We start from the raw sequence: 19730 nt of genomic DNA on the forward strand, positions 1-19730 counted from the left end.
GTTTGGCCAGCTGGGAATAGGTTTTGGAATTGGAAGTCAGGTAAATGCTTGTTCTTGTAAGAGCGATTAATAATCTATTTAATTTTAAAGTGTTTAAATCGTATTGATGTCAGTGGGACTAAACCAAAGCTTAAATGGAAGTTCTTGTTTATATTATGTCCTGAATTTCCATGAGTGTGTGCTAATGTCATTTTCTGAATTGAGACAAGAGCGATTCAGATTCCAGAGAGGTTATTCCTCCTTGGTCTCCCTTTATTCAGGAAGAAAAAGAAAAGTCATTCTTTGCTGATAATATCTGGTCACTCTGTGTCATCCTGGCAGTTCTGGAGATAATGTTCTGGTGAACCACCATTTGAAAACAAAGCAAAATAAAAAAACCTCTCACAGTATCCTGAGCAAAAACCTAACAGCTGGATTCAAGCCAGATTCTTCATTTTTATTTTACCCACACTTTTACAAAAAGCACCAAGATCTACATTTTAGAAAGTTTGTTTCTCATAGGCCCCTCAACTAACTCTATGGCCTCTTCTTAAAATATTCAGAAAACACAGACCTATGGGTGGTACTTCAAATTGAAAGTACCTGATAGCACTGTACAACTTGGATGATGTGGATCTCATTTTCTCCGTGTTCCAGTTGCCACCTCTAACAAATGGGATTGCACAGTGGCTTGTACTTGGGCACCAAGCACCATTCATCACCATGAGAAAGTAAGTTGCTGAGATGCATAGCAGGTCTTTGCATTCGACCCTTGGATACTTGGGGTAGATGTTCAATCAGCATAAATTGTCCATGAGAAGCTATGGGATCATCAGCACCTAAACATTATTATAGTATCTTTGAAGTAAATGAAGCTAAGTCCATTTATATCAGAGAGGTCATCTCCCTGAAGCCCCATCTTTGTAAGCAGACTTCTGTACAGCTGCTGTCTTTATTGTCAGACCTTTGTTGTCATTTGCTGATCCTTGACCAGGATTTTGGGAAACTGTAAGTATCAAAAAATCAAGCAAAGAAAGTTTTACTTCTTGCAGTAACTATCTATTTATCTGCAGTTTAAAGAGAGACAATTGAGGACTAATGGTCACTAACAATGTCCTGATGGTAGCTGTTTAATGAGGATAAATGATGAGTGCTGTGTCAGCTTAGAAAGCAGCAATAAAGTCCCAGTAAGCAAGCAGGCTGCCTCTTCCATCTTCTGTCGCAAGATCCATTTTTATACTCTCTCCATGACCTAAATCTTCATATCCTCCAGCCTCTCCCTCTCCCTCCCTTCAATGAATGTCCTTTTGTGTTTCTGAACTAATCGCTTCCCCTTCAAGTGTGCTGCTTTTTTTTCCCTGTCTTCTAGAAAACTAAGCAGTGCCCTCCTTTGTCATTATCTTCATTACAGCTCTGCCACATCATCATTTGCTTCCTTCAGAGATCACTTTTCATCCCTTTTCTAATTGTGTTCTTGCTATGCTCTCAAAATGCTCACCTGCAGATGCTCTTCATGTGCTCTCCTCCTTGTCTTTACCTTACAAAGGGTTTCACAGTTTGCCCTTTTTAACTAATTTTCTGCTTGACATTCTTTGAGTATATAAACAGAATATCAGGTAAGGCAAGAAGAAGACACTGAGACCTATCTGAGTCCACAAATAGTATTGTGGTGTTCTAAATCAGGGAGATGCAGCAGGGAATTTTGTTCCCTTTGAGTCAATGACAAAACTTCTATTGATTTAATTGGAGCATTATTTCTCAATAACATTTGTGGGGCGTTTTAAGAACTGCCAGATATGAGCATGTATGGGAGTAGCAAGAAATTTTTCATGCCTTTTCAAAGATGTTCAAGGCCAATCAAACGATCACACCTGTGATTTTTCCCCTTTTCAGGACCAGGTCACCTGTAATAGGACAGAGAGATGATAGGGTCCCTGTTCTGTGCTTTGCATCACCAACTGGGGGAGATCCAGAAGGGGATAAATCCCGAGAGGCAAACAGATGCCATTCAAGCTACATTTGTTTCAAGCACTGCAGAAGAAACGCTGGGATTCCTATATGCTTGATTTATGTAGGGCTGATGTACTCCATGATTCCTAGGACCAGGAGAGTTTTTTCAGGATTTTTTTGAAGCACAATAGAATCCTAAGAAGTACATATTAATACTTAAATATCTTCCTGATATGCATAGAAAACTGTTTCACCTTTTTCCCAAGGACTCTCCACTTCTTTTACTCTCTTCTTTCCACCACAGCTTTTACAAAACCATGGCTACTAGTGTTGTTGAACCAGTTTTCCAAACAATTTGATTTTTAACACAGGTCTATATTCTCAATATGACACTTCTTACAGGCAACAAACAACAGTAGTTTGATTACATCATGTTACTAGCGGCACTCCAAAGCCACTTTGGGATGAATAGTTTCCATAAGGAAAATGAAAACAGATCTTTTGCTCCTGCAAACTGCTTTAACACATTTGAAACTGATAGTGCTGATCTGCAAAAGCTGAGAATATGAACCAGAGGGGCTTGCTCTGTGTTACAGGGAAAGTTAATTGTCATAACGAAATGACTTATGATTGCACTAACATTCTGTTAAACTCCTCTTACAACTCCTGTGGTGCTTTCACACCAGTTATTCCTGCAGCTTACAGTAAAAAATGCATAGGTCGTTTGATACGCCACACTTCACCGTGATTTCTATACTATTAGCTTGGAAATCTCTATGTTAGTGCACTAGTGATGTCGTTCATTAATTGCCCATAAAAGGCCAAACATATATTTTTTAGGTTGACATCTATGTTTCCCTTTGGTTCCTAGAATTTGCCAGATGGTATGTACTGAAGGGCTTTGAGTAGGGTCCTGTCACTGATCCCCTCAAAGTCACTGGAAAGTTTTTCTACTTATTCAGTAACAGTAGAATTGTTCTAAAATTATGTGCATGCTTTGTGTTACAGAATAGCAAATAATGCTGTCATGAGCTCACACAACTTGCATACAAGCTGCAGGCAACTCCGCAAACTAAACTTTCCTTGACACAAAATAAATTCAACATATGAGATAGCTCTGGAGTCTGGTGGGAAATGAGGGAGAGCAAGGCCAAGGTTTAGGCTTGCCTCTGCTAGCTGAGGATGAGTTAAGGTCACCGTGGTCAACCTCCTCATCCCAGGGGACACGAACAACCTCCACTATCAAAAGTGAATTAAGATCATACTTTGACCCAGGGGACAGTACTTATCTCCTTATCCATACCTTGAGGGTGGAGTGTGAAATTCCCTCCTAAATTCAGACTCCAGTAATATGGAGAATGACCAAAGAAGATTTGAATAGAACTTCACTACTTCTAGGAGCAAAGGAAGTTCAGAAAAAAAGGAGGATAATCAGAAAATAACATTATTTCTGATGACAGTTGTTTCCAAAACACTTGGTGTTTTCATTATTTTCAATTGTTTCAGGGCATAGATTAATAGTGAAAATATTCTAAGTAAATTTGGAAAACACTGAACTCATGCAAAATGAGACAAGAGAGCAATATCTCATTAAACAAAGAGTGCCTTAGAAAAGGTGCAACCTACCAGAGCTTGTGAACTCCCTAAACTTTTTCCTAAGACTTTCAAAGTTTTTTCTCAGAGGTTGTTTAATGCCTAGGAGCGGACAGTGCTGGAGTTAGTTACCAGGGATGAAACAGAGAGATCCTAGCAAGAGCCTGATTTTACCCTGAGAAAGCAGATGGGGGTGCTGATCAAAGGGTGCCCCTGCCCAGGAGGAGACTGGTGAGGAGACTGGTGCTCTGTCACTGAACATGGTGTCAGCAGTCTGGGGAAAAAAAGAGATCAGAGGCAAGAAAGTGGGAAACCCTCACAGATGGAGTCCCTCATACCCCCCGCCTCCAAGGACAGAAACCCAACATCCCCAACTCTCGCTCCCCAAAGGCTGCTCTCCCACCTTGCATCATGCCTGCAAGGTGACACCATCAAAGTACAGCGGCGGTGGGAGGTAAATCTCAGAAAAGAGCCGGCAGGAGGGGAGATCAGTCCTGAGATGCTGCAGCAGCAAGCACGAAACTTGACAGTTCACAGACGCTTCCAAGGGAGCCTTACTGCAGGCCTTTTACAGAAATGTGGTTAGAGTTGGAGACCAGTGGCTTATACATCACAGAGCCCGATAAAAACAGTGAGCAAAGATGTCAGCGCTTTTGGAAACTGTTGTCAAAAGCTGGGGCTATGCATATGTTAAAGAGAGAAAGAGGAGAAAGAAAAAAAGGCCCATCACATTTGAGACCTTTGGAGCAGCTCTAATCCACTGACACAAAGCAATAGCTGTGAAAACAGCAGTCAGAGGAGTCATCTTTGTGGTTGGATGAGTTGGTCCCAACCAAACCAACCCATCCTGCAAAGCTTCAGAAAGAAAGAACATGAGAGAGAGGGCACGAAGTTATCTATCCTGCCTGAGCATTGCTGCCTTCTCCTGGAAACAAGATTTAATTTCCACGTGCAGGTTGCTGAGCTATTAGGGAAGGTGGTGGATCTTCTCTGAGGAGGAGGAAAAGGATGAAATCTGATGTCGCTGCAGAGGAACGTGTGGATGTTGAGACTGACTGTATAATGGAAGCTGACCATCGTCAGCAGCAACTTGGAAAAGAAACTTAAACCCGCGCTACAACCAATTCCCACAGTCACAGCGTGAGATTTCACAGAATGGAAAATACCCCTGAGCCTATATCCCTTCATCTCCGATGCTCTGCGAGGAAAGGGTTGGCTCCTGTCACCCCCGTGCCCATGACCCAGCCCCTGGGACTGCCTTCTCTGCAGGGATCTGGAGAGGGACACTCCATCTGCTTCGGCAGAAGGAATCCCACCTGGGTGGTGAGTACTACCGTACGGGTGCCCAGGGCCACACTTTGGACCAGAGATGTGTCTGCTAATTTGGTGATACGCACGGCCTCGAAGTGTGAATCCCCCTTTTGTCCAGGGGGCCCGCGGCACAGTCCATTTTTAACTTTTAAGGATATTCTGGGAAAAATAAAATAAAAAAGAAAAGAAAAGAACAGAAAGAAGAACAGAACCAAAGCATGTTTTTCTCCATTACCATAAAGAGGGCTTGTGAATGCATGGTATTAGTATCCCAAAAGCTATTAAACTCCTTAGTGATGGGAAACAGATGGAAAATAAGACAAAAGAATTCACAACTCATGTTAGACTGAATTGAATTCCTTTAATTTCACACAATGAATAACATATGAATAGGATTAACTTTTTTTTTTCTTTTTTTTTTTTAGTTAAGTGCTCTATACTGTGCTAACCTGATTTGGTAGCGAAAAGACTGAGCTTTGTTTTAGAAAAAAATGTTTAAAAACCAACATCTAAGATCATGAAGGAGCATGACATTAAAGCATGCCAGATGTATCTAAGCCTCAAAGAACATCAAGTCCATATCCATTTTTAAATGTACAAAAATGCTTCATGAATAAAAACTGTTACAAAAAGAACATTTCAAACAATGTACAAGTTTTTTTCTTGCCTCTATATTCAATAAAATACAAATACATTTTTTTGCTCTAAAATATGTTTACATACAATCAAAGTAGAACATGCAAATTACACTTTAAAAAAGGCTTTTAAAAACCACTTATGAATACAAACTAAAAATTAGCCAGCACGACTTATAGAACAATCTTGTGCCCCATTCGTTTGATTTTTTTTTTTTGAAATACAGTATATACATATTTAACACTTCATGTGCATTTATTATTTAAGAAATAGCTTAAAAAAATAAAGAAAAAGAAAAGTAAAACAAACCAACATGGGATTGAACTGCTTCCCCATGTTGTCCAATTGGCAGCTCTTTTCATGTTTTTACATTTTTTTTTCTTTTTCTTTTTTTTCTACGTAGTGTTTTATACAACCTAGGCAGGCATCTTAAGGAGATCTCAAATATGTGTCCTTTCTTGAAATGTGCTTCTAATTATCTCAGAACTGCTGCACCCCAGTTTTTGGATGATATGGAAGGAAGAGGCATTGCAAGGGCACGATGTTTGTTTTTCAATTCAGAAAATCATCTGTTGTTTTTTTTTTTTTCTTTTTCCTGTCTTTTTTTTGCTGTTCTTTTTACTCTTCAGGATACTACTTAAATGTGCTTAAGTGCAGTCCTGAATCAGGGCCTGTGAAAATAAGAGTTGGGGAATTCCTTTTGTACGGAACAGCGATTCCTGTTTATTCAGCGTGTTGCTGTAGCGCTCAGAAGCCCCAGTGACGAACCAGCACCTCATCGTACCAGACGCTACCCAAAAAACTTAACACCACAAACAGAATATTCTACACGAATGGTCCAAAGCATTGCTGTCAAGTGGAGAGACACGGGCCATGCTGTAGGATACCCTAGTACCTGATGACTACTATCACTTACTTTTTAATTTTTTTACTTTTTTATGTTGTTTTTTTTTTTTTGACAGTTACCCAAAAACATGCAAGGTGCGGTCACAGAAAATTTAATATTGAAGGGCTCAAGAAACTGGCAGTACGAAGCTCTTGGAGACACAAGTGGTTGTTTTTTTTTCCCCTCTCTCCCCGCACGCTTGTCCCCATTCCTGGTTTTACGCTGGGTTGAGGAATATAAGACCCACGGAGAGGACTTAAACCCGTGGCTTCATTTCGTTATGGCTCACAGCCATGTGATTTTGTTTCACATTTTTATTGAAGCATGCTAAGACGTGTGTTAATCTGTGACACAGCGGAGGTGTTTGAAAGGTCTTTTTGGTCTTAATAAGCAAAAGGGCTTTCACCCCAGTTTTATACAGTTCTTGGAAACGTGTGGAGAGAATTTAGAGAGTTCCTCAGTAAATCTTCCTAGTGGTAGGGGAAAAAAGAAAATCAAAAAGCTCATTACTGGAATATTGTTGGGTAATAAACTGCAGGAGTGGGATTTTAGCCTTAAGCCCTAAAACTAAATCCTTTATGATCTGCATGTAGTACATCGCCTTATAATATTATTCTGTCAGCAACTTGCTTATCATATTTATAGACTATGCAACATGCAGAACACAAACTCTGAGTACCATCTAACAGTATTTTCAGCCTGCTTTCATACAAATTATCAAGCTAATCTTCCTGCCAGCCAGGGCCGGCTGCACCAGGCTGCTGTTGGGACAACGAGCCAAGGCCGTACCCCAGCACCATGCTCTACCAGCACCTTCTTGCTGTGAAAAACCAACCTTGGGCATCTGGATAGGGCCCATCCCAGGCTGATGGCTTGCATCTTCCAAGTCTTGAATGCTACCCTTGGTTTCTCTAGGACCAAAAGGTCCTCTTAATTTTTTTGCTCAGTGAAGGGTGGCTGGGGTTGTACCCTCTGAGTGGACGCTCTCCTTAAGCACTGTGCCTCTAGCATCATTTTGGATAGTACTTTTTGGGAGGAAAAGAGCATTTTTTTCCCAAAACTCAGGAGCATGGGAGGCAACAGCCATTCAGTGATCCTTCCCTGGGGGGAGGTCGCATGCCAGCGCATCCAGAAAGGTCCAGCCCAAATCCAGCCCTTATCAGCACTCGGTCAGACCCGACACATCTTGAAGCCACGGTGGGCGCTCAATGACAGAATTTGGTCCTTTCAAACCTTTGTTCCACTCGCTACACTTTGAAATGTACTTCAACGCTAATAAAGAGATCGCTGAAGGTAAAACTAAGGATAATTTGTTGTCTGGCTTAGTTCCAGCTTATAGGCTACCTGGAATACCAAACTTAACATTTTTCTTGCATTTTAAGCGACTCTGTCGCCTACTTTCAGGCCCGGGGGAGAGATGGAAAAAAAAAAAAGATTTCTGAATCAACTAAACCTTAGTCCAATGCTTTTTAAGGAAGACGGGAGGAGCTCAAGGAGGCTTAAGCATTTTCTTCTGCAGGCCTACAACTTTGGTCAATAACACTGTGCTAATTCAAGAGAACTGAAAAGCAAAATCGGTTGTAACAGAATGAGCAACTGGCCAGTTTATTTCTAAGCTGCATTAATTGGAAAACAAAAAGCGCAAATGAGTACGATGAACGATGCAAAACAAATCGGAAACAAAATTCTGTGATCCCTCTTATCAGTTTTGAGGAGATAGGATCTCAAGATTTGTTCCAGCCTTTAAAAAAAAAAACACAACAAACCCTCTTCCAGCCCCCCAACCCAATCCAAACCCCAAATGCATTCAGTTTCAATAAGCTAAGGTGCTATCACAGAAGAAAAATCAGTCTCTAAAAATAATGAGCTGTATGTTTACAGTGTCCCATTAACACCATAGTCTTGATATGATTTTTGTAAATAAATAACAGAATAAACAGAATAGAAACAAAACATTTTTTGTGGGGACATTTTTGTTGGGTTTGTTGGTTTGTTGTTTTTTTTTTTTTTAGTGTCGTGCTATTTGAAGTTTTCTTGGCAATAAGCCAGTTCAAAGATTTCTCAAAAAAGGGAATGGCAGTTGGCTTGTGAATCATTAAATAATTCCAATCCCTGCTCCCTTGCTGGAATTTCTACACCCCCCCCCCCCCATTTTAATATCCATGTTGCCATGCCAGGTGTTGAGTGTACTGAAGGATTTTAAAAAGAAATTAAATAAAGTTGAAAGTATCTATTTCAAATTTCAACAACTGACTTCTTTTTTAAAAGCATTATTACTGCAATGGAACAGTTTCACGTTCAGTCTTTGTTTTAGTTAAACATTTTAATTGGGCTGTGGAAATGGAGTTCGGGTATTTTACCCGAGTTAAACCGATGGCTAACGTACAACTTGAATGAGAAATGTACAATTTGAACTGACCATTTAAAGAGACGATTTGTCACACACAGTTTGCATCCATGCAGACTGAGAGCTTTATAATTACATTATGTACAAAAAAAAAATTTTTTTTTAGTTTATTAAGGCAACCACAACTTGGAGAACATGTCCAAAGTGGCATTAATACAATTGCAGTGGTGATACCCTTTGAACATTTTTATTTTCAGATAAGAACACTTATTCCTTTTTTTTTTATGAAATAATTGCCAAAAAAGAACCTATTTTCCATAGGGTTTTGTTCTCTATTTTTTTAAAACAATCTACTTTATCTATTTTCTTTAAAAGAACATATCAAGGCATTGCTACCCAATGTAAATTATTTGGATCCTGGGTTTCCCATCAATTTCACTCGGAATTGCAGGTGGTAAGAACTGGTAGGTTTGGGCCCTGTCTTTTTACTCTATATTTTCTGTCCTGTTTTTTTCTTTTAGCTTATTTACATTCTATTTTTGGTGATTTTGTCCATGTTTACTATAACTCTATTCCCCAGAAGTGTCTTGCTGTTCTCTACTCATATGTACCGAGCATCAAAACAACTTGGTTGACAGATGACCCCTTTTTCACATGCCATTGAAAACGCCAAGTTGCTTCATAGAAACTTGCTATTGTAGCTGAATATCCATGTACACCTTTTTTAAATGCTGTGATATTCCGTCGTTCCTTGGGATAGCACTCGGAGTGAGTGTGCACGCGTGTAAGGCTCTACTTTTCTATTGCCTATATTGCAGCTAGTCATAACTAGGCAAGTAAATGAGAAAGAAATATATAGTTCTAGCAGGAATCAGGCATTTGGGTTATGCTTCCCCAAAGCCTGGTAGGTATATAAAACTGGAAAAAAAAAAATTCAAACAGATTATAACCAAGATCACAGTTGAGAAAAGTACACTATTTTTTGTTGGGTTTTTTTTGTTTCTTTTTTTTTTCTTTTTTACAGTGATTTCTACTATGGTATGGTTACTCTTAGTTTCACCTGGCCCGCCAAACAGAATCAGAGTCGAGCATGCAGCCCTAGTGACAACGTTCAGCTCTCTGTGAGGACGACCTCCCGCCTCCGGGTACGGTATGAGAACAGCAATGCTGAGATGCTGATTAGTTTTGGAAACTCTGCAAAGTAGACGCGCTCCCCAACGTTGACACTCACCCCCCGCCCCCCTTACCCCCCACCTTTCCCACACGCTTTCCCCCTTTTTTCCTGGGGGGGCTGGGGCCAAAGCGATGAAGAGGAAGATGCGAACCCCGGCTGGTACAGCTCTTCGCAATGGGTTTCGGCCGCCGAAGGGATGAGTGAGTCTGGTGCTGCCACAGGGGCGAAGCAGACCACGTGCCTCCAGTCCCTCAGTCCCGGCGTGCCCTGCTACCGGCACCCGACATCCGACGAGGTGCGCCGGCCTTAGGGAAGGCCTTCGCTTTCGATCCCTCTGCCTTTCCTGTGCCGCTTCACTTTCACATCCTCCTCTTCCTCCTGCGGGGACTTGCTTTTCCTTTTCCCAACCCGGGGTGTCCGGGGCGGAGGGAGAGGAGGTGGAGGCGGGGGAGGAGGAAGAGGAGGCGGTGGGGGTGGCGTCTCTCGAGCCATGTGTATGACAGCCTCGATGGTAGCCATGATTGTATCTTGAGTTGCTGCTTGCTCCAATATCAAAGGGTTGAGTGTCGGTCTCTGACCTCTTTTGCTGGGAAGGTCAATGCATTTTTCCAGAACGGGCATTTGGTCTCTGGAGTCTTCATCAAAGGAAAGGGGTTGCTTCCGAGGACGCCCCCTCCGCTTCTTGACGAAATTATTGCCTGTCTTTGATTGTCTCTGCAGCCGCTTGGCTTTCAGGATCTTGTTCACGTGATCCAGGTTCTTCTTTGTGGACAGGATCTTGGTGTAGTTGCACATCTTGCGCACCTCGCATTGGATTGCTTCAATTTCACGGCGCTTGAACCTTTTTTTCAGTGGTGGGCTGGCTGTTGGGAGACAAGGAGAGAAACAGGGGTAGGTCAAAAAACAGTGAATGGAAACTCTCCTTTGTCTGCTTTCAGCATCATGGAGACTAGATGTTTCAAGCCCAGTAGGCTGAATATGAGTACTGAAGAAGCAATGGATATGAGAAGGGACCCTGCATAGAAAGGCAACTAAAAAACAATTAAAAGATCATTTATTACAGTCCCAGAAGAATTGCTGTTATCTCCTTTTTTACTGCCCTAGATGAAAACACAACTTTGACTATTAAGCAGTCTTCAGAGATTTCTCTCCATCTCTCCCGTCTTCTAGAGAAACAAAGCTTTTCTACATCAACATGGGTTCACTTTGTTCTCATTTCTAAAACTCTAGTGGGAGGGAAGGTAGGGCTGCGGAGCATAGCTGTCATATTGGTTGACCATAACTACTAAACTTTCTATACCCCAAACATACTCATGATGTCTTCACTCTGTCCTTTAATTCTTGCCATGGATGCCAGTTCATATGAAAAGTGTTTGTTACTGAAACTAGTGGGCACAGACAAGCTGTGTGGGTCACGTCACCTGTGGCAAATTCATTACCCCTGCCTGAGTTTCTTTACTATCACCTCTGTAGATACTAGCTGAAACTACTCAGTCATATAATTGACTTCAATGGCCCCTGAAGTAAGCTTACTCCTGGTTCAGATCACTTACTTTAGATCTGAGTGAAGTCCAAAGTAGTTAAGACTCTTGCCAAGGTCACATTGTGAGTCATTGTCAGAGCTGGAAAGAGTACCCAGCATTTCTTGGCTACTGGTCCTTTGCTTAGGACACGAGACCTTGTTTGTTTTTCTTAAATTGTCTCATTGTCCTTTACTGAACGTGGCATCTGTTCAGAGTTCAGGATTTGCACACAGATTAAAAGTAACTACCCCTTTGTGAGAGAAACAAAATGTATTAATTCTGCTATTGCAATAACTGGTGCTCTCTTTCACTCCTAACATATCCGTTCTGCGCTGCTGGAAAAGAAATGATGGAGTTCAGAATTTCTTTTCAGTAAAGAATAAAACATCCCACTACATTATCCTCAGCCCACATCTACTTGCAAACTTAATTTACACCTGACTGTCAAGCCGTCATTTTGGTTTGAAATACTTAAAGTTTCCAGAGCAGCCAAGATTTCGAGAAAGGTTCGTTTGGGGCTTATCACTCCCTTCATGGCTAACAGGCTAATCTATCAAGAGTTTAAATAAAGTTGCTATTGTAGCATTTTCTGTAGATAACCAGGAGCAGTCAAGTGGTAGAATCTCCTTTTGCTCGCTATGAGCTATGATGGATTCAGCATACAAGCTTCACTCACTGGTCTCCCCTCTTGGAGAACACAAATTATTGGCTCTTGTACCACCATGTTGCTTAGATTCAGCAAAGAGCTTGCGTAAACAAACCCAAGTTACAATGCAAGAAGTAGGAGTGAGTCATAAACAAAACACAGACATATGCTCTCTTATAAATAAAGACCTGGATGGCCAACTTCCCAAAGTCTGGTTTTTATTAATTACAAAACAAAATACATTTTCCATATGTAACCCACTCCCCACACCAAAAAGAAAAATAAAAACCACTTGCAGTTTGTGATTCACAGAGGACAAAAGAAAAGAGGAATGTAGTCATTTTGGTACCAAAGAAAAAGAGAAAGGAAATGAAATATCCAAGTTGCTCAGGAGAAGCTAACAAGTTGCACAAAATTCCTCTCAAGTAGGTCACCCCTAAAAAGTGTGGATGCAAGAGCCTTAAGGGCAAGTGACAGTGAGCTATTTCTCAGTCATCTGATCAAAAAAAGGTTAAATCCCTGCCACACAAAACGATTATTCTCATCTGGCCTCACTCGTAATGGACATATATAGTCCCAATATTTCCAGCCCTAAGCATTTGACTCCTTTGAGTTCCTCCCAGATCTTGAGAGTAGCTTCAAGTCAGAAGATTTAAGAAATCAAACATTTTGCATGCACTTCATATTCACTGTCCACCTTTTGCCTTTTATTATTGTCAGGGAACATTTTCAAGATTTTTTTTTTTAAATTCTCATATTGAAGATGCAATTTTTTTTCCAGGAAGTAAAACCAAAATTCTTCAGTTGCTGATGGAAGTCTTGAATTTGGAAAATTTAACAGAAATACAGGAAAAATTGCAAGGTTCTTGGTGAAATCAGGAGATTTGGCATTACTCTCAGCTTTCATTGGAAAGAAAGTAAGCCAAAGGACAGGAAACAAATTTGAAATAAAGCATTAGCCAAGTATCTGCCAAGATTTTTCTGTAGTCAGTTGTTTCTGCAGCTTAGTGAAGATCACAATCAATGAAGATCTGTTCTGTACAGTCCATGGAGGATGACCTGAATTTCTAAAATGGGAACTCAATGCAATTTAAGGTGACCATGGACACTCTTCTGACACCCTGATACTGGATAAGGAAGGTGCAGGTCTCCTGTACACCCAAGAGGTCAAGGTCACCCAGGCTGACTCTCCTGAGTGGAGCCTGATGTTGAGTAGACAGTGCCTGAGTGGAGCAAAGGTAGGCATCTGCTTTTTGCCAAACTGCCTAGCTCTCCAAAAATAACTGACACGCAGACAGTTATGGGTAGATACCTACACTTACATTTAAATCTATAAGCTGAACAGTACTCTCAGTGTCTTCCTTCACATTGTTTCGATACCTTTTTGCCCTCCTAAAACTTTGCAAGCTGACAGTCCATTTCCTTTTGGACTGAAACTCATTTTCTCATTTAGAAAAAAATCTTCTGTGCTATTTTGTGCTGGCTTACTGCACTAATTTTTCTTTCATAGATGCTTTGGGGTGTTTATGACTTTCTCAGGAAGTTTGTTAGAAGCTACTAATAATGTTTTTGCTTTTCTTCCTAGCAAGCCTCTGAACATGCAAGATCTAGAAACTATTTGAGCTGTGTTACATAGTCTGCCAATAGTCAGAATGCATGTACTGAATAAGTAATATGCTTTCAAGTCAGGCTTTTTGAAGGAGATATTAGGAAACCCAGTATTATTTTGACTACTAGGAGACAGGGACATCTGATTCTATATTTGGTGTAGAGAGACTATGCGGAAAAGAGTCTTATGGGTCTGCAGGGGGAAGATTTGATGAGGTGTGCATATGACAAAATATCAGGGAAATCTGCCAAAATAAACCACTATTGAAGTGAGAGCCATTAGGTGTTATCAACTCATCTGGAAGCTCTTGGTGAGCAATCTTTGATACAAAATATTTTCCTATATTGCCATGTGATATACTGCTCTGCTGAAAACCAAAGCGAAGTACTAATCTTTTCCATTTTATCCAAACAGACCTTGCCCAACCCTGGACCTAAGTTGGTCTGCGTTGTTTTTAGGCTTTGTTGTTCTTTTCCTGCACATACTTTGCTGTTTGCATGTGGAAATCTTGCTTTTGGAGGAAGACTTCTGTCTTGCTCTATCTGGTGGAATTCATCTAGAAGGGGTAGAAGAGGAGGTGGGGAATAGGACACTATGTCTGCACACAGGCATATGAAAAAAGTAATATGCTCCTACAGAGATGATACAACATGGTGGCAACCTCCAGGTGCTAGGGATGTATGGGGGAACACTTTTTTGCCTGGGCACAGTTATTTCCCTGCACCTCCTCGGGCTGCATGGCCAACGCGCTACCTCCGTGAAGGCCTGAAGCTATTTGGCAAAATCCAGCCCAAAGTGAAAAGAAACTAGAAATACCTGGCGCAGCACAGGAGCCTGTACTTTTCCTTCATCCTTTTCCCACTCTCCAAACAAGCTGACCCAGCTGCCCCAAACAAGCAAGAACCCACGCTAGTCTTAAAGCCCAGCTCTACACATTTAAAATAAAGCACAGGGAGGCCCAGTGTTTCTCCTCTCCCTGGAGTACACAGATGCAGTGAGGCTCCTTCTCACAGACACAGACAAATTGAGACGACCTCAGGCCATGCCCAAAAGTCACGCAGGATTGATATGATGCTGGAAATAGCTTCCGAGGCAAAGAGAGAAATCTCTACCAAAAATGTACATTTCCAGGGGTAGCTTAGAGCAGGCTGGAGGACCCACTCCAGCACCGTGGTGTTGAGCAAGGAGGTGAACCCAGGTAGAGCAGACCCCTTGGAAGTTCTCCATCAGCCCCTAACTTTATTCTGGATGGTTCTGTTATGTCTGCAGCACTAAAATCCTTGTTACTGCCTGTCATTCTCCATCCCTTCAGAGCTGCCCAAGGCCACTCGCAAGAGAAGACTGTTTGCACAACAGCTGGGCTCAGTTTGTCGACTTGGTTTGAATGGAGGAATTTTCAAAGAGCTCGCTATTAATTACAGGAAACCCATAGCACTGTCCTGTTTTCCCATTAACACAGTTTCTTTCAGTTTTCAACTAAATTATTTCAACATCTGGGCTACAGATAAACCAACAATTTAATTAGACTTCTGAAAATGGAAGGAATGAACTATGCAGTCAAGCATACACTTTCATCTTGAAACTGATCATAAAATATTTGTGTGCTTTCATTCTCCGCTGCATTAAAAATCTGTCCTTAGTTTATATGTAGGAAAGTATTAAAGACTAAACAGAGAATCCTGATTTTTTTTAATATAAAAATTTATCTTTATAGAGGCTACTTTACCGCATGGATCCCTTGTTTTCACTATTTATTCAGGAAATGAAAGGAAAATCAAAAGGAGTGCACTGACACAGCACTTGGAGTTGAATAATTAAATATGTAATCATTCCATAACTCAGTGACACAAGTGCATTTTTTTGTGAAGGTGGAATCAAATGTTTGACAAGACTGTGGAGATCCTAATGGCTGCATGTAGGGTAATGTACTATGGGTTCCCCATTCACTGGGAATTAAGACACAATGCAAGATTGAGTTCTCTATCCATGCCCAAGGAAAGGCATGATGATGCCTGAATGACTTGGCTCAATTTCTGACTGTATAAAGCTATCACCTTTCTGATCTGATTCAAAATAGAAGAACAAAATATAAGTTGATTGAAAAACATGCTATTCTGACTTATTTATTCTGATATATTTTAAATCACTGTTCATTGCCCCAGACAATTTTGCATTTGCAAGACAGAATATTATGCTAAAATCACTGAAGTATGCAGAAATAAATCTCAGCTGCTCCTTAGCTATTCACTGGGTATTCGGCATGTTCATGCTACAGGGATGGGAACATTCAAATAAATGAACAACGGGGCTGAGAAAGAAACCCAAGAGTCTTGCTTCAAGAGTCCCTTGCTAGACCATACGGGCTGGTGCTACTTGTGTCCTCATTATTGCACAAGTGGTGGTATGTGAATAAAATAGATTTGATATGCCAAGATATGATCATGATAAGAAGTGTTAGAAAAATTACAGCCTGATTATCACATTAGATACGCACATTTGCAGCTACTTCTCCAACCGGGAAGAGCAGTACAAGCACATGTTGTTTGGTGCTGTGCCAGAGGGAAGAAGATGGGAAGGAAATCGAGGGGGTGGAGGGAAACAACGTTACCTGCTTCAGATGCTGATGATGATGAAGGTAGGAGAGATAATACTGGAGTCGGCATTGCAACACTGTCAACAGCTGCTGGTTTCCTTCTGGTCATCATGTTACAGGCAGAACTTTCCATTTTACCATGAAGTGAAGTCTGGTCTGCTTTTAAGTGGGGACCTGCAATTCCTGGGGAAGGAAACAAAATCTGGATGAATATTGATGAAGCAACAAGTTTGGGGAATATCTGGAAAAGAATAGTCACTTGCTGTCCTTGCTGCCCCCATATATTTCTGTATTTGCCTGTGTATGTGCCTGTAACATGGTCTTGATAGCAGCAAGGATCATCATCATTACTGTTTTTGGTAATTTTGCTTACGGATGTGCCATCATTGATCTTGATAAAGAATGGTAAACCAACATAATAATTCCACATTACTATTTTTTCTTCTCCAAGCAAACATACATCCTGGTGTATGTATAAAGACAGATATGCTTCATATCTCGATATAGTGGGATTGCCTATTTGTCGTTTCCCGGATAGTTTATTCTCCACACACACTTACATACTTCTCTTCTGTAATGACTTGACTTGGTGGGTGTTTCATCTGAGTAGGGAGCAGGCATCAGGAACAGCCTCAATATGTAATTCCCTGTCTAAAGCACATTAAGCTTGTACTTACTTTTTTGGAATTCCCTTCGTAATGAAAATTTACCTTACAACTCATCAAAGGGGTGGGAGTTTAAAAAAAAAGAACACTTTGTCATACCTTTTTCTACCTAGGGATTGCAATGCAGAATAAGTGAGTAGTAGAAATATACCAGAAAGGTCAAATATCCAAGAAAAATAAAAGTTGAGCACTCAGGGCTGGTAGATTCCTCTCTTAACAATGTTTCTCAAACTCTCTTATGACTCAAACCCATTTTGTTTGCTTGTAAATGTGTCAAATTTAAACTGCTGGGACAGAAATTTTATGTATTAGGTATTTGCCTAATATACCTGAATATGTATCCACCCAGTTATATGTAATATTTGTGAGTTCATGTGTGTATATACATATTGCATATATATCTATAAGTATATGAATTTACCAAGTGGAAAGGCAGCTAAAATGCCTCCGTCACTTTTTACAATAAGACTGGGAGGTTTTTTTCCCATTTTAGAAAACTCTTAGCAGTTGCTGCTTTGTAAAAATCCAGCAGCCCTATTCTCATGAGACTGGCACAAAGGTCTGCTAGGGTGAGGACTTTCTGTTGTGTCTTTGCCAATTTATGAAAATCTCTCCCACCCTCTGTGATGTTTGGCTTCAACATATCCAGGACAGACATTCATTTTTTAAAGTCAATCCTTCATAAATTCCTTCTATTTTCAAATCTCCATCTGGACATGGGCCTCCAATAAAATGCATCAGATTTTGGCAATTACATGACCATTCAAAAAATCACAGGGCAGCTAAGGTTGGAAGGCTCCTCTTGAGATCACCTAGTCCACCCCACACTGCTCAAGGGTCAGGTAGAGCAGGTTACCCTGGACCATGTCTTGTCAGTTTTTAATATCTCCAAGGAGGGAGACTCCACAACTTCTCTGTGCAACCTGTTCATCCTCAGTGTAAAAATATGTTGTTCAGACATAACCTCACGTGTTTCAGTTTGTGCCCACTGCCTCTTGTCCTGTCACTGGGCACAACTGAGTGTGTGGCTCACTCGGGGAAGTGATGGCTCCATTTTCTTTACTCTTGCCCATCAGACATTTGTACACATGGGTAAGATCCCCCTGAACCTTCTCTTCTCCAGGCTGAACAGCCCCATCCTTTCCTCACAGAAAAGATGCTCCAGACCCTTAATCATCTTTGTGGCCTTTCGTTGGATTCTCCCTCATATGTCCATGTCTCTGTTGTACTGAGGAGCCCAGAATTGGACACAGTATTCCAGGTGTGGCCTCGCCAGTGCTGAATAAAGGCGAAGGATCACCTCCCTTGACATGCTGGCAATGCTTCTCCTAATGCAGCCCAGGAAGCTGTGGGCCTTCTTTGCTGCAAGTGCACATTATTGGATCATGGTCACCTTGGTGTCCACCAGGACCCCCAGGGCCTTTTCTGCCAAGCTGCTTTCCAGCTGGTCAGCCCCCAACAGGTACTGGTACATGGGGTTAGTCCTCCCCACATGCAGGACTTTGCATTTTCCCTTGTTGAACATCATGAGGTTCCTGTCAGCCCATTTCTCCAGCCTATTGACATTCCTATGTATGGCAGCATGACACTCTGGCACATCAACCACTCCTCACGGTTTTGGATCTCCATATTTGTCAAGGGTGTGCTCTAGCCCTCACCCCAGTCACTAATTAACATGCTAAATACTTTTTGGCCCCTGTATCAAATCCTGAGGTGCACCACTAATGACTGCCCTCTAGCTGGACTTTGTGCCACTGATCACAACCCTTTGAGCCCAGCAGTTCATCCAGTTTTCAGTCCATCACAGTGTACATTTATCTAGTCTGTATTTCATCAGTCTGTCTATAAGGAGCTTACAGAAGATGGGGCCAAAAGTCTTGCTAAAGTCAAGATGAGCAACATCAGATTGGTCAGGTAGGATTTCCCCTTCATAAATCTATGCTAACTCCCAATCATCTTTTTCTCCTTCATATATTTGGAAATGCTTTCCAGGATTATTTGCTGCATCACCTTTCCAGGGATTGTGATGAGGCTGACCAACCTATTGCTCCCTGGGTCTTTCTTCTTGCTCTTACTGGACTGACATTTGCTCTCTTCTAGTCCTCAGGATCTTGTCCTGATCACCAAGACCTTTCAAAAATAATTGAGAGTGGCCTCACAATGATACCAGCCAGCTCTCTCAACACTTTTGGGTGCATCCTGTCAAGTCCCATGGACTTATGTATGTCCAGTTTGTTTTAACTGTTCCCTAACAGGATCCACCTCCACTAAGAGTAAGTTTCCTTTCCTCACCAGTCTCAGAGGCCTGGGATTCCTGAAGGCCAGTCTTACCAGTAAAGATCAGGGCAAAGAAGACAATGAGTACCTTGGTCTTTTGCCACCAGGGTCCCTGTTTGATTCAGCAGTGGGCCCACATTTTCCCTATGCTGCCTTTTGCTGCTTATGTACCTGTAGAAACATCTCTTGTTGCCTTTCTGCTCTTGCTAGATTCAACTCCACACATGCTTTGACTTCCTAAGCCCATCCTTACATGCTTGGACATTGTCTCTATAGTTCTTTGGGTCACCTGTTCTTGCTTCCACCTCTTTTTTGCTTCCTTTTAATGTCTGACATTACTCAGGAGCTCCTTGGCCATTCATGCAAGTCTCCTGCTACCTTTGCTTGATTTGATTTACCACTCAGATTTGGTTTGGTATGTCTCCACAATTTCCCTGATCCAAGCCCCAGGCCAGCAGCAAACTTCTCTGGACAACAGGTCAGGTCAGCAGATGGGGGCCTCTATCTCCTGTAGCAGTGAGTTCCCACTGCTACCCCTGGC

The 19730-nt window shown here is 41.4% G+C and overlaps 1 protein-coding gene across 1 annotated transcript in view; it reads right to left on the reverse strand.

Annotated features, from left to right (window-relative positions):
- Positions 1-10182: 10182 nt before the first annotated feature.
- Positions 10183-19730, reverse strand: part of SETBP1 (SET binding protein 1) — a gene marked incomplete at its 3' end in the record, with an annotated part of 246062 nt that continues 236514 nt past the window's right edge. Inside the window, 2 exon segments of the mRNA XM_082013439.1 lie at positions 10183-10739; positions 16263-16430. Of these exon segments, the coding sequence (XP_081869565.1) occupies positions 10183-10739; positions 16263-16430 (725 nt within the window).

Source organism: Phaethon aethereus (genome assembly GCF_964289735.1).
Source record: "Phaethon aethereus genome assembly, chromosome: Z".
NCBI classification, from domain to species: Eukaryota; Metazoa; Chordata; class Aves; order Phaethontiformes; family Phaethontidae; genus Phaethon; species Phaethon aethereus.